The 15,465-nt window shown below is 34.3% G+C and overlaps 1 protein-coding gene across 1 annotated transcript; it reads right to left on the bottom strand.

Annotated features, from left to right (window-relative positions):
• Positions 1–5,636: 5,636 nt before the first annotated feature.
• On the bottom strand, positions 5,637–11,901 carry LOC109443680 (olfactory receptor 6C6). The gene is made up of 3 exons (XM_074324886.1): positions 11,804–11,901; positions 11,383–11,421; positions 5,637–6,474 (listed from the first exon to the last, which is right to left on the bottom strand). Exons 1-3 carry the CDS (start codon positions 11,899–11,901, stop codon positions 5,637–5,639), a joined length of 975 nt encoding a protein of 324 aa, XP_074180987.1.
• Positions 11,902–15,465: the final 3,564 nt, after the last annotated feature.

Here is a 15,465-nt window from a genome sequence, read left to right as displayed (position 1 = left end):
AATGATTCTCTTTACTGGAAGTATCATGTAAAGAACAGCATCTCAAAATAACCAGGGTATATGTTAAACACCGACAGTATCCCAGACAGAATGACTCAGACACACCAGGAATGGTAACTTGAAATTACATTTATAAGACCACCTAGGTGATTCTTATACACACAACCTTTCAAAATTATTTAATATCAAGTTTAAGTCCAAAATACTATTCTGACACACAGGTCCCTTTATGTTTTGACCCTTCAACCTTTCCAGACTTGTTCCCTCTATCTCCTGCAAAGTACATCTAGTATCAGTTGCAACGTTTTTGAATTGTTGAAAATAAGTGTTATCTTTTACTGAGTGCTAAAGAGTTCTAATAGTATGTATTTTCTGAACTATGGGTTATGACTCACATGTGGAGAAATTGAGGCATAAACGGTTTATGTATTCTTTGCAGTGTCGCACATTGTGTACTTGGTGAAGATTTTAGTAACCAGGCTGAATATCTCAAAATCCTGTTCTAAGCATTAGATATACTAATTCTCCAAATACATGTGGTTATCTAACACTCTGTGTTATTTGTATATATGTATATCTTAGTTTTCTTTCCTTATGTATACTTTTGGTTTCAGCAGAATTATTACTTTCTCCTGAAAGTCCTCCCGGATCTCAAACGTTACTTAGAAGCCATTTAATGGGCCCCATGTTATTTTTCTAAGTGTTTACTAAAACACTAATTATAGCAATATTGGAGTTATGTGCAAGTTACATTCATACAAAGCATATTTTACTCAAAGTCATAGTTTCTGGAAACTAATATTCAATAAGAGATGTTATTAAAACTTGGATTACAAATAAGTCATGGCGATGTAATGTACAGTATAAGGAATATAGTCAATAATACTGTGATAGCGTGGTACAGTGTCATATGGTTGTTGGACTTATCATGGTGGTCACTTCTTTAGGTGTATAAGTGTTGAATAACTACGGTGTATACCTGAAACTAATATAATATATGTTAGGTGTATTTTAATGAAAATCTTTTTTAAAAACTTGGATTATAGACTTGAAGGGGGTAAGTTACTATAGCAAAGGGAAATATTTTCATAAAGAGAATAAAATGTAAGGATTTTTAAAAAGAAATTTTATAAATATATTTTTTCAATTTTAATACTGAATTGAATATATGGAATTTCAGCATAAAGAATTTTCAGAAAATAATGACACAGAATTACAGAATCATTGAAATATTAGAATTTTATTGGTGATTTCTTTATTATAATAGCTTTTATCCATCTGTATTTGTTTAGGTTATGAATGTATGATTTAAAAACCAAAGTCCCCCCCAGAGTCAGAATATACAATGTGACATATAGATGATGTATCACAGAATTGTACACCGGAAACTATGGAATTTTACTAGCAATTGTCACCCCAATAAACTTTAATTAAAAAAACAAAATAAAAGGTAAACAAAAAACAAAGTCCCGTCAATTAAAACATTTCCCACCTGCTTTTTCTTAAGGGACAATGAGAGTAGTAAATTAGATGAAACCAACATTGTTTTACCACTCACTCATTCACTCATTATGAAGCATTACTGTTTCCAGGTAAGTAACTATTTACAAGCGAACTTTGAAGACTCAATAGAGGATTTTAAATGAATGGAATACCATGTAATGAAAAGTTTTATATCATAAATAAAATTGAAAGGTAACGGGCAAAATACTAATCTGTAAAGATAAAAAAGACAAACTTACAATACTTATAATAAAAAGAGCTTGTACATGTTGATGAGAAATATTAAAACAATATGGAAAAGAAGGGCAAAGGGGATGAACAGGCAATCCATTGAAGAAATGAAAATGACTTATAAAATTATCAATATCTGTTATCATAGATACCATATATTATATACTACTAATGATATTTCAGTATCACTAGTAATCAAATAATTGACCTTTAAACAGGAGAATATAATTTTGTTTGACAATTAAAAAATGATTGTAAAAAAATGATACTACTATGAAAAGATAAACTGTACTTTTATGGGTCCAGAATGAGAGAATGGCTCAATTATTTATGATATGGCAAAATATGTTATATTATTCAGTCATGAAGTTTCACCATTGTTTTACAGATTCAAATTAGACATAAGAAAATCCTAAGTACAATATCAGAAAAAATGTGTGTTATGTAGTATGGATCAAGTAATGTTAAGGTATACATATAAATACATAGAAAAGAAGACTGAAGAAAAGCACCTACATTGTTATAGTAGTGTTCTGAGATGTTAGGTAATTTTGTATGTCTTCTTGACTACTGTGTGTTTTCAGAAATCTCCATGGCTTCCTTTTGAAGTTTTGTTCGTTCTCATCCCTCCCCTACCCACCGTTCCTCCAACATGCAAACACACGCTATATACACCATTTGATGGAGGGAACTGTGGGAGTTTGTGATCTCCACATCTTCTTGCCCCCACATTTATTTTTTGGCCGTGAAAACATTAAAGCCTGAAGTAGCAAAGGCCAAAAGCGCTCCTTGCGTTTGGGAATATTAGTGTGAAGACTGGCTTTCAAAACCCAGTATTTCTCATTGTCATAGCAACCTGGATCTTTTGGTTCTGTTCTAATTTCAAGACTAATGCTCCATTTTTTAAATATAAGTATGCTCAATATATTTCAATTTTAAAAATTTGTTTACTCATTTATTGATGCAAGTATGGCTTTGTAGATTTTTAAAAATTTATTGGGATGATATTGGTTATAAAATTTATAGGTTTCAGGTGTGCATTTTTATAATACATCATCTATATATTGCATTGTGTACTTAAATTTTTGATTTAGAAATAATTCATAGTTTTTATGCCTACAAAATATATTTTAGGTGCTTTACACTAAACTTACAAATTTACTACTGACTTGCAAAGACCATCTTTCTACAATTTTCTACAATCAGAGACAATACCTAAAGTGCATCCATTCCTAGAAGAGGTAACACACCTCTTGTGACTGTGAGCAGGGAGCAAGGACCCCAAGCTTCTTGTCTTCAGGCCCCAATTAACAAGGCGTCATTCTATGTGAGTTTAATAAACCCACAATTACAGTTACAAAGCTGGACATTTAGGTGCTCTCAAATCAACACCCATTCTAGCAGAGTTAGTCACAACATCACTAGTTAAGATACAGAGCAATTAGACGCTAACGGAAAATGTTAGCTCTACCATTCAGAAAGTAGAATTAAGGGGTTAAACCCACCTGCAAGTGTACTGTTAATTTTTTTTTTTAATTTTTAAAATATTGGCCTCAAATCCTTTTCACCAACGACAAGGAAGATCTGAGTCTAAATGGAATGTTTTAAAAGAAGTGCTTCCTCGTGCCTCGCTCAGGCTGCATGCTGACCTTTTCATGGTCCCCAGCAGTTGCTCGGCTGTCAGGAAATGCTGGCAAAGGTGGAACATCACTGGACCTGTCATGAGGTCAATCAGCTTGTTCTTGGGCCAGTTTGCTAAATGTGTCCATCCTGAAGAGTCTGCACCCAAACCAGTGGTAAAATGTACTACCGATTAATCCCCAGCTCGTCAGGGAATTGTAAACTTCCTCATACTTGTAGTCCACTCACCGCTTTACCTGGCATGGGGGACCTCAGGCCTGGAATATAGACCACTTCAGGGACACATGAAGCTGCTGAAATTTGTGTTTTAGCCTACCTGGGTGACAGGCAAAGGGACACCTGTCTCAGGTCAGCACTGACCTATTTTATTAGAATGTTCTGTGTGGTTTGCAACCGCTAAAGATATTGCATACAGCTAAATTGCATTCTGTGTGAAAATGTTAATGTATTGTAATATCTCATTGGCTTTTTCATTATTCTCTGTAGAGGTTTATTATCTGAAAGCTGCTGAATTTTCTTAAAAGCAGAAATGTTTCTTCTGTAAAATAGATTGCTCTTTCTATAGCAAAGTCTCATAATCTAAAATACTTGTCAAAATAAATGAATAGGATGTTTGCTAATTTCATGACTTAAAAATCACATTTGTTTATTTACTCATTAATCTACAAAATTAAGCAATACACCCTGGATTGCAGTCATTAGTACAAATAAGGGAGATTCTTCTAACAGTCAAATGTAGCAGAGAACACTGTACCGTTGTGTTTGCTTCAAAATGAGGTCTGTTAATGTGCAAATGAGTTTAACAATTTCAAAAGGTTTCCTCTGAAAGAAAATCAAATACATAAATGTAGTCCCCCAGGAAACAGGGTTGGGATCATAACATAGGAAGTGGATTTTATATGGAGGAATTGTAAAATACAATGTAGCATTGAACCTCGAGGATGGCCAGAAGCTATTTTGTCCTGAATTGGAGCATACGTGCAAATGGAAGTTACCTTTATTCCTAATTAGATAGAAAATCAGGATATAGGGAGATGGTATCCACATGAAAGTGTAGACATCCATATAAAGGACCCTTTGCTCTCTTGGATATAACAGAGAACTCAAATAGCTCATTTACCTGACTCCCTTCAATTTACCAAGTAGCATACTAGGAGCTTGAAACATAAAGTCAATGTAACTTCACTTCTCTCATCTGTAAAATCAGAGAATAGTGCTTTTCTCACAGGGTTTCTTTTGAGTATTAAATAAAATAATATATGTAAGCACTTAGAAAGTACATAGTGAGCTCCATATGTGCATTTGTTAAATAAATATTTTCAATGATGTTATCTAAGGTTTCAAGTAGCTTACAGTTTACTTATAGTAGAAGCGAGTAAATCAAGGATCTTTGTGCTGTGTAACAGGTGATGACAGGGACATGGACACGGTATTGTAGGAACACCAGCGAGCCTGGTGGAGGGCCTTGTATGGGAGACTTGAACTTCATTTTGAAAGTTGTGAGAATATTCAATGAAGAATTTTAAGCTGGAGAAAGATCATTTCAGGTCTGTATGATCAAATACAGTGTTGTCGGTAAATGTCAGGGGGCTGGACTAGAACCCAGAAATGAATTGAGACTTTTGCTGTGGAGATGTGAGGACCTGGCCAGAGGCAATGTGGCATTTCATTGGAATGGAATAATACCTGCAGAGAGAAATCAACCTTAGATTCTAGTAAATAATTGCCTTCAAGGATCTATTGACATACCTCTGGATGGCCACGGTGGACTGGACTTGGTTAAGAGATTACCAGACAATATGTTTCTGAGACAGTTACAGCTATGGTTTGGCTAGATAATAGAAATTGTAAGGAATAGGAAAAATAAAACTGAGTCAGTGAAATAGTATTAAGTGTTGATGTTACAACATTGTAAATGAGTGCATGCTTTAAAATTTGTAAAATATTTTCCTATATGCTATTTTATGTTTTCTAGTGTCAGATATACATGCTTCAAATGGAATATTCTTTCTAAAGTGCGGATTGAATGTGTATCATTTAGGTAAGAACAACTTGAAGCGAAAGCCATTTGTTCGTGCAGGAATCAATGCATTTTAGTACGTAAAAAAAAAAAAGTAAGAGGTGTAACTGAGCTACAAGATTCTTCAAGAGAACCTCCTATATAAGGTAAGTATATATGAGGTAGAAAAACATGATCAGAAGAAATGCATGAAACACATTTCTTCGGTTTTATGGTAAGGCTGTGAGTTTTAGAATTTTTTTCACAATTGTTTTTTTGAAAAACACAACATCTTTTGTAATATGTCCCAGAAGACTTCTTTCACCTGCTGGTTCCTTAGGGTGTAAATGAAGGGATTTAGTAAAGGGGCAACTGAGGTATACAGCAAAGCTACACCTTTGGATACAGTCACTCTTTCTTTTGCAGAGGGTTTAATGTACATAAAAATACAGCTACCATAAGTCATGGAGACAACAATCATGTGGGAAGTACACGTCGAAAAAGCTTTGGTCCTTTGCTGTGCAGAAGGGAATTTCAGAATGGTCTTAATGATGTGAGTGTAAGAGAGAATCACTAACACCAATGTGACCACAAGTGTCACCACAGCTAAGATAAAAGACATCAATTCTAGGACATGTGTATCTGTGCAAGAGATCTGGAGGAGAGGAGAAGTTTCACACATAAAGTGATCAATTACTCTGGAAGCACAGAACTCTAACTTGAGTCCCAAGACCAATGGGGGAAAGATAATTAGAAATCCTGTTACCCAAGAGCTGAGTACAAGCTGATAGCAGACTTTGCTGTTCATAATGATTGGGTAATGCAGCGGTTTGCAGATGGCAACATAGCGGTCATAGGACATGGCAGCCAGAAGGTAAAATTCTGTAACTCCCGGTAGAAGAATAAAAAATAATTGAGCTGCACAATTATTATATGAAATTGTTTTTTTTCTTGTCACAATGGTTATCAGGAATCTGGGAATACATACTGTTGTGAATATGATTTCCAGAAATGAGAAGTTACGGAGGAAGAAATACATTGGTGTCTTGAGGCGAGCATCCATCAGGGTAAGGAGAATAATGACTAAGTTCCCCATCAGGCTCAACATGTAATTCAAAAATGAAAATTCAGTAGTCAAATTTAATTCCCTGAATTGGACTTATTATGTATTTGACTTAATTTCTGATTCTGCAGTTAAGCTAAAATTACAGTTGACTTACTTACCTTCTTGAATCTATTATATTTATTATTCCACTCTGTGTGCATGGAAAAGATGTATGTTAACATAATTAATTCTTTTACTCTCTGTTATGATCATATTATATTATATAATAGGGCAATTTATAAAGAATTGTTTTTGTGAGAAGAGGCAATGTGTACATACAAGTATTGTGTTTCTGTAAATAACTTTCATATTTCCTCAATTCCATACTTACTGTGATGTTCAGAACTCAGGTATCAATAATTTAATGGCCGCCATCTTTTATTCCATATAAGTTGCATTTTTGTAAAATTTTGTTTTTATAATGCAGTCATCAAAACTCTCTCAAAATAGGTAGTTATTCTTTAAAACAAAATAAAAAAAATTTTGGAGTATCAACTAAAAATTACTCAGGATATCATCTTATAAAAGATAAGCAAGTGTTCCAAGAAATAGACTCCACATTGCCAACTGTACACTTACAAAATGCTTCAGTTTTATCATTTTCTACTTATACAGACTCAAGGGATCTATTAAAATAAAGAAAATATTTAGAAAGAAAAACTCTGGGGATCAGAGTTCCAGAAGTACTAATTATTGGCAATAAAGGACACCACTGTAATCTACTTTAAATAAAAGCTGAAGTGAAAGTATCCCAGAGGAGCATCCAAGTGATTTAGAAACATCAATGAAATATGTAACAGAATCACAAGCAGTTCCTTCCAATTAGTAACAGAACAAATTTTAGACTTTATTGTAAACTGTTTTACACTCTGGCATCTACTATTATATATATTTGATTTACATACAACAATTAAGCACAATTTATTTTTGGATTAATAAAGTGAGGTTTGAGGTGGATATCTGATGAATTTTTTTACTCCCTCAGTAAACTGAATTTTATCTATTAAAATTTTTATGTTAATACCCAAACCTGGAGACAATCCAATATCAGCTGGTGAGTTGATAGATGAATCTTAGAAATCTTATCCTAAGAGAAAGAAGCCAGATAAAACATCCACAAACTCTGATTCCATTTCTATAATTCTATAAACTAAACTAAAAATCTGATCAGTACTTAGAGACTGAGGATGAAGAGAAGTGACTAACTACAGAAGTGACATGAAGGAACTTTTTGAGGTGACTAAAACATTTTAAATCTTGACTGTAGTGGTGATTGCATGACTATATACAAGGTCTGACAATTAAGTTCGCGAATTTGTTGCAACGATGTTGCTAACCTTTTGTGATATCAGAGGGATTATTCATTATGAATTTGTACCAACTGGACAAATAGTTAACCAAGTTTACTATTTGAAAGTGATAAAAAGGCTGCATGAAAAAGTAAGACGACCTGAACTTTTTGCCAACAATACGTGGCGCTTGCATCACGACAATGCACCATCTCACATGGCACTGTCTATGAGGGAGTTTTTATCCAGTAAACAAATAACTGTGTTGGAACGCCCTCCTTACTCACCTGATCTGGCCCCCAATGACTTCTTCCTTTACCCAAAGATAAAGGAAATATTGAAAGGAAGACATTTGGATGACATTCAGGACATCAAGTGTAATACGATGACAACTCTGATGGCCATTCCAGAAAAAAAGTTCCAAAGTTGCTTTGAAGCGTGGAGTAAGCACTGGCATCAGTGCGTAGCTTCCCAAGGGGAGTACTTCAAAGGTGACTGTAGTGATATTCAACAATGAGGTACATAGCGCTTTTTCTGGATGAGTTCCGGAACTTAATTGTCAGACCTCATGTCAAAGTTCATCAGACTATGTAACTGCAAAAGGTGAACTTTTTGTAGTTAAATTCTATCTCAATCATCTATCAAATGTCTTTGGATGTAACTTATCTCTTTTTTATTGGGCTATTGAGAAGATTACATAGACCTATACAGTCCAATATGATAGCCATTGGCCAATATATGCATTTAAATTTGAAACAGTGAATATTAAAATAAATATTTAGTTTTTCAGTCACACTAGTCACATTTCAAGTACTTAATATAATAGCTATAGGTGGCTAATGGCTACCATATTGGACAGTACAAAAAAAATTTGTCTTTTGTAATGCACATTTAATTATATAAATTTTCTGTAAACATGTCTTTACTAGATGTCTCATAATTTTGATATGCTATGTTTTATTATCATATAGTTCAAAAATTTATCTAATTTCTTTCTGATTTTTTTTTAAATTAAATTTATTGGGGTGACAATTGTTAGTAAAATTACATAGATTTCAGGTGTACAATTCTGTATTACATCATCTATAAATCCCATTGTATGTTCATCACCCAGAGTGATTTTTTTTTTTTTAACCAATTGGCTATTTAGAAATGCATTGCTCCATTTTCAAATATTTGGTGACTTTCTAGTTGCTTCTTTGTAACTGATTCTTTTTTTTAATGTAATGTTTATTTATTTATTTATTTATTTATTTATTTATTTATAAGTTAAAGTTTATTGGAGTGACAATGGTTATTAAAGTTACATAGGTTTCAGGTGTAGAATGCTGTAATGCATTATCTATATGTCACATTGTGTGTTCACCACCCAGAGTCAGTTCTCCTTCCTTCACCATATATGTGATCCTGTTTACCCTCATTCATCACTCCTGTCCCCCCTTACCCTCTGGTAACCACTAAACTATTGTTTGTTTTTTAATTCCACTATAATTACAAAGCATACTTCCAAGAATTTAATCCTGTCGAATTTTTTGAAACTTCCTTTATGCTAAACTCATAGTCAGTTTTAGAAATATTTTTTGTACTTTTGAGAACTTTAGATATTTTGAACTTGGATGCAGTATTCCCTATTTATCAGGGGGTTAAAAGAACAAAGCTTAAGTTCTTTCATATTTTACCAAAAAATACTACATTCAATAAGAGTTTACTTATTGTAATTTTCATCTATGTAATTTCTTTTTGGTTTATTTTAGTTTCTAAACTCATTTTGTATGTTTCCATTTTGTTCATACATTGTTTTCTTGATTTCTCCACATCTTCCTTTACTTATTTTAGCATCTTTAAGACAATTATTCTACGTCTTTGTCTAGTAAATCTATCATTAAGTCTTTTTCAGTGACAATTTCTGTTGATTTATTTTGAATGTGCCATACTTTCCTGTCTCTTTTTATGACTTGTGATTTTTCTGTTGAACACTGGATTTTGAATTCAATAATGTGGTAACTCTGGAATTCAGACACTTCTTCCCCAGGGCTGCTGCTTTTGTCATTGTTTCTGTTTTTCTTTAATTGATTTATTGTTGTAGGCTTTCTATGTGGCAAGTATCAGCCTGAGGTCTTCTCAGGTATTTTCTGAGCTTGTGACCCAACTTGGGCGTTCACAGTCACTTTCTAATTTTCCCTATATCTGCATTTACTTTAAATGCCTTAGCCTTTAACGTATGGCTCCCAAAAGGAAAAAAAGAGAAAAATGAAGGTGGGTCAGGGCACCAGTCCTTTAAATTCCCTGAAAGTCACTTCAGCCACAGGGAGAAGGCTTTACAACAACACTGGGAGGTTTAATACCTTTGTGGTCAAAAGCACCAACTGGGGATCAGAGTATAGATCCCTAATATTTGAAGGAGAGGATCCTTTTTGTCCACCTTGGCTCCTGCAAGCTGCTCTAGGAACACGTGCACAGCTGGGAAATGCAGGATGAGGACCTGCTACTGTGTTAAGAGCTGAAATTACCAAAATTAACAGCAATTTATCACCTCAGCCTTCCCCTGAAGTTGCAAACCTTCAATAGACACTGGAGTTCCAAAATGATTATATCAGACAATTCTGCCAGTGCAATTGTTGTCTAGTGGGGAAGACAGATTCCTGGTACCGGTACTTCCCACTCCACTACCTTCCCCAGATCCTCTTAAAGATATACTCATTTTCATGTCAGAATTGTAAACTCAAAGTAAATAACATATTTGACTCAGAATCATATTCAGTCAATATACTCCCTTTGTTCTACTTTAGTCAGTTAGTGTATCAGGTGTCAAATTTTAAATAACTGTTGTCTAATAATTTTGAACATGTTTATTGTAATTCATATATTCTTTTTTTGTAATTCAAATATTCTAAAATTTGAAGATAATCTTTAACATTGATGTTATTTCTCTTTGGAAGAAAAAACCCTATGTTGTTTAGTTTGGTGAGATTTATTATTTTTTTCCTGGTCCTGTTTGATGTCTGATTCACAAGGTTACAGATACACCTGAAAAGCAATTTCCTCTAATCTTGTGACAACAATTTTCCTGCCTGTTCAGTCATATATTAGTCAGATTTCATATCATCTATTTAGTATTTGCAAAATTAGAACTAATAAATAAATACAACCAAATAACTATTATTTCTCAAAGAATATGAATTGATATAAGAGTCATTAAGAGCCTCCTTGGAAATCGTTTTTACAATCCCAGCTCCAGACTACTTACCTGTACTGTTAATAATCAAGTGAATTGATCACTCCAGCATTTATTTCTTAGTTTGCTAGAAGGTACTAAGAGCATTGTTCTATTATGGAATCATTTTTAGCTTTGATGAGATAATATTTGTACTGTGCTTAGCACTAGGTAGTACCCAATACATCTTATAATTTGTCAATTTAAGTGTAATACTATTTAAGGAATATAAAGATAAAGAAATTAACTTGGAGAATTAAATTTGAAAATTTGATGCTATGAATCAAGGTATATAACTTGAAAAAAATTTCATTTCCACAGGAAATGACCATAACAATTATCAACTTTATACATTTCCATGATCCTGATCACCAAATTAATCAACTCCCTTTTAGCATACTAATTAATATAAGTAACCAGAATAATGAAAATAATAAATCTGCTAGTGAGGAGGTAGTGATGATATAATACATATACTTTAAATTGTTTAAATGACAGTGGCAGGACAATAATGGTTTCCAAAGATAACAGGACCTAATCACTGGGACCTGTAAGTCTTACCTGATTCCCCCAAAAAGGTCTTTTCAGATGATTAAGTTAAAGAACTTAAAATGGGGAGATTATCCTGGATTATCCAGGTAGGCCTTACACGCAATCACCAGTGTTCTTATGAAAGAGAGGCAGAGGGATATTTGACACAGATGGAAGAAGAGAAGACAATGTGAACACAGAAGCAGAGATTGGATAATGTGACCACAAGCCAAGAAGAGCAGCAGCCCCCAGAAGCAGGAAGACGAAAGAAATGGTGTTTCCCCTAGTACCCCTGGAGGTCACGCAACCCTGCAACAACTTGATTTTGGCCCAGTGACACTAATCTCAGAATCCTGGCCTCCAGAACTGTGAGAGAATGAATTCTCATTGAGTTAAACCATCTATTTTGCCATAATTTGTTACAGTATCCACAGAAAATTAATGCACTGCCCAGTGAAAGAAATGGCAATGTATACATAGTTATGGTATCAATATCAGTAAAAATCAAGCCTTAGGAACCTAAAAAGGGAGAAGAGTCTTTCACTTCCTAAAATACAGCAGTCAGATGTCTTAAAAAATCTTCCTGATACAAAAAGCCTAATAGCTCAGAAAGAAGATATAAAGATGAATGGCTGAGCTGGTGGAAAAATAAGTGAAATCTGCAATTTCTAGAAAGATAGAGTGAACGAGTCCTGAAACAGATCATCACAGGTAAGAGCAAAGAAACAAGTGTTGGATCAGTTATTGGACTTTACCACACTTCGTAAATAGGGTAATGAAGTAAAGTTTGGGTTCCACATACAGTGCTTAGTTTTGTTGCATGGAAATATATTGAGCCAGAACCAACCAGGAAAAACTATCTTCCTCAAGATCTAAATAAAATATAAAATCATCACCAAAGAGAGAGAAATGTGGACACTGTGTTCCCTTCACCTTGGATATAGGTGGGGGGGAAAGCTTCCCTTAGAATTTCTATTCTCATCCCTATGCTTAGATATATTTGGAAGTAGACTGCACACTCCTCCTAAATTTGAATACCACCAACGCAAAGTTTGTGTAACAGTGATTAGGTCCCAGTGATTAGCATACAACACTCAGCAGCTGCAAATGCCAATCCTCTTAGTAGAACTCGTATCACACACAGGTACAATTCTATAGAATGTGACTTCACATCATAATAAAGTATCTCATAATGTATGCATGTCAGGTCACCACAAGTGGTAACCAGCAGAAACAATAAAATGCTGAATAGACTCACTATAATTATAGATGTTTGAAGAATCACAGAAAGTCTATTAAATAATAATGTATGAGAGCTTAAAGAAATAAAAGAGAGTAAGACAATTTAATAGGGATAAGAGACTGTTGAAAAAAAGATTTGGAGAAAATAGGGTTTATTGAAATGAAAATAAAAATTGAAATGGAGTTTTACATATGAGTTAAACAGCTAATTGATGTATTTGAGACATTAATGCATCAATAGAAAAATAAAACTCTCGGTAAACTATTTAGAATACAGTGTAGAAAGGCAAGATAATGAAAATATGAAAGAGCTCACAAGACACTCTAGGTATAATGAGATGTAACATATGTTCGATTAGATATCCAGGTGAACAAACCTAGAACAGGGAAAACAAATTTAAGAGATAATTGCTGCTAATTTTCCATAATTGATGAATGACACCAATTTGCATTTTTAAGAAACCAAATAAATATTAAGCAAGTTAAGGGACAAGACATCCATCAGTAGTGAAATCATGTATAGGAATCCATGAGTAGGAAACTCCTGAAACTGCAAAGACAAAGGGACCATCTTAAGGGCAGTGAGAAAGTAAAGATAGACTAGATACATATGGCGAATAACAATTCAACAGCAACTTTGTGATACAAAGATAATTAAATGATATCTTTAAAATATGGAGAAAATATTAACTAAAATGAGACGTGTATAAGTGGCAAAATTATTAAGAACTAGAGCTCAAAGTTATTTTAGGCAGAGATGTAGCTATGAAAGTTTTTCAAAACACATCAGAAAGTGGTGATAAGTCACAAATCAAGAGGAAATATTTGCAGCTGGAAATGATTAGTAGCTACAATACATAAAAACACCCCCGTGGAACCATAAGGAATAAACAACCTACCGTGTTTCCCCGAAAATAAGACCACGCCGGACCATCAGCTCAAATGCGTCTTTTGGAGCAAAATTAATATAAGACCCAGTCTTATTTTACTATAGTGTAAGACTGGGTCTTATATTAATTTTTGTTCCAAAGACGCATTAGAGCTGATGGTCCGGCGAGGTCTTATTTTCGGGGATACATGGTACATAAAACTGGCTGAATTGTACAAGGCGTAAGACATCTGAAGATGGGTTTCAATTTCTTTTCTAATTAGGAAAATATTTAACATCACTTATGAAGAAAGTAATTCCAGAGAAATTTGAGTATGTATCAAACCTCCCATGGAAAACAGCTGGAAGGAATGGGATATATGAAAAATATGTGCTTGACTTTAATTGAAGAGATAAGAGAGGGAAGAATTATCAGTGCAGTATAGTACATGGAACAGAGATCCAGAAAAGAAGATTGGCCTTTGGGCCTTCATTTTCCCTAAGATAAATGCTGATTGAGAAGTGATAATGTTCATGCTAAGTGAAATAAATCAGACAGAACAAGTCAACAACCGTATGATTTCACTCATAGGTAGGATGTAAAACTGAAAGTAACAACCTCATAAACACAGACAACAGTTTAGTGGTTACCAGAGGGTAAAGGGGGAGGGAAGTGGTAGAAGAGCGTAAAGGGGGTCAAATATATGGTGATGGAAGGAGAACTGACTGGGTGTTGAACACACAGTGCAATATACAGATGATGTATAATAGAAATGTACACTTGAAACTTTATTAAATGTATTGGGGTAACCAATGTCACGCCAATACATTTAATAAAGATTAAAAAAAAGAAGCAATGACTAAGAAACAGGAAAGTTCAGTGTTTTTTGACTGATTCCTGGGTTCAGGGAGACAGGGAGGGGAGCATCAGAGGAAACTTGGTGAACACCTCTAATTTTGAGTTGAGAAACTCTAGTAGGCAGACCTTCACTGGCAGATACAGTTTAGCATCAAATCATCTCAGTACATGCATTTGGATTGAGATTATCCTGGATTACTAAGGGCTTTGGGTACCTGACAAAACCAAAATTTATACATGTCTGGAGGAAGTGTCATCCTCTTCAGTCACATTTGTTTTCCAGTTGCACGTCAAATGAATACAGTGGAATAAACTCAGTGGTGCAGGATTGACATATTGGTGTGAACTCATTTTTATATATAGAGAGAGATTATAGAAACTAATACAGGTATAAACATCTATATATGTATATGCGTGTGTGTATAAGTGTGTATATCTACCTATATATCCAAATGAGTGGATATATATATATATATATATATATATATATATACCCCTCTGTATACATTTTATATATATATGTATATATATGTATATATGTAAATGTGCATACATGTATGTATAAGTGTGTGTATGTGTGTGTGTGTGTGTGTGTGTGTGTGTGTGTGTAGATCTGTCCACTGTGAGGGCCTGGAAATGTGGTTACTAGTAACAGCGAGTGCATGTAGCACCCATAGCACCTAGATCTTGGTTTCGCAATAACTTTTCATTATAACAATCAGGACTCCATAAATAAATGGCTGATAACAAGGTTAGTCCAGAAAAGGTACAAGATGAGAATGGAGCACTTTGTGGTGCCAGGAAATAAAGAAACCCTCAAAAATCAGTTTGGCACATGGGGCAGCCAGTTAGGTCAGTTGGTTAGAGTGCGATGCTCTAACACCAGGGTTGCCAGTTGGATTCCCGCATGGGCCAGTGTGAGCTGCACTCTCCACAACTAGATTGAAACAACTACTTGACTTGGAGCTGATGGGTCCTGGAAA

Source organism: Rhinolophus sinicus, linkage group LG02, assembly GCF_036562045.2.
Source record: "Rhinolophus sinicus isolate RSC01 linkage group LG02, ASM3656204v1, whole genome shotgun sequence".
NCBI classification, from domain to species: Eukaryota; Metazoa; Chordata; class Mammalia; order Chiroptera; family Rhinolophidae; genus Rhinolophus; species Rhinolophus sinicus.
This window is presented reverse-complemented; position numbering and strand designations above follow the sequence as displayed.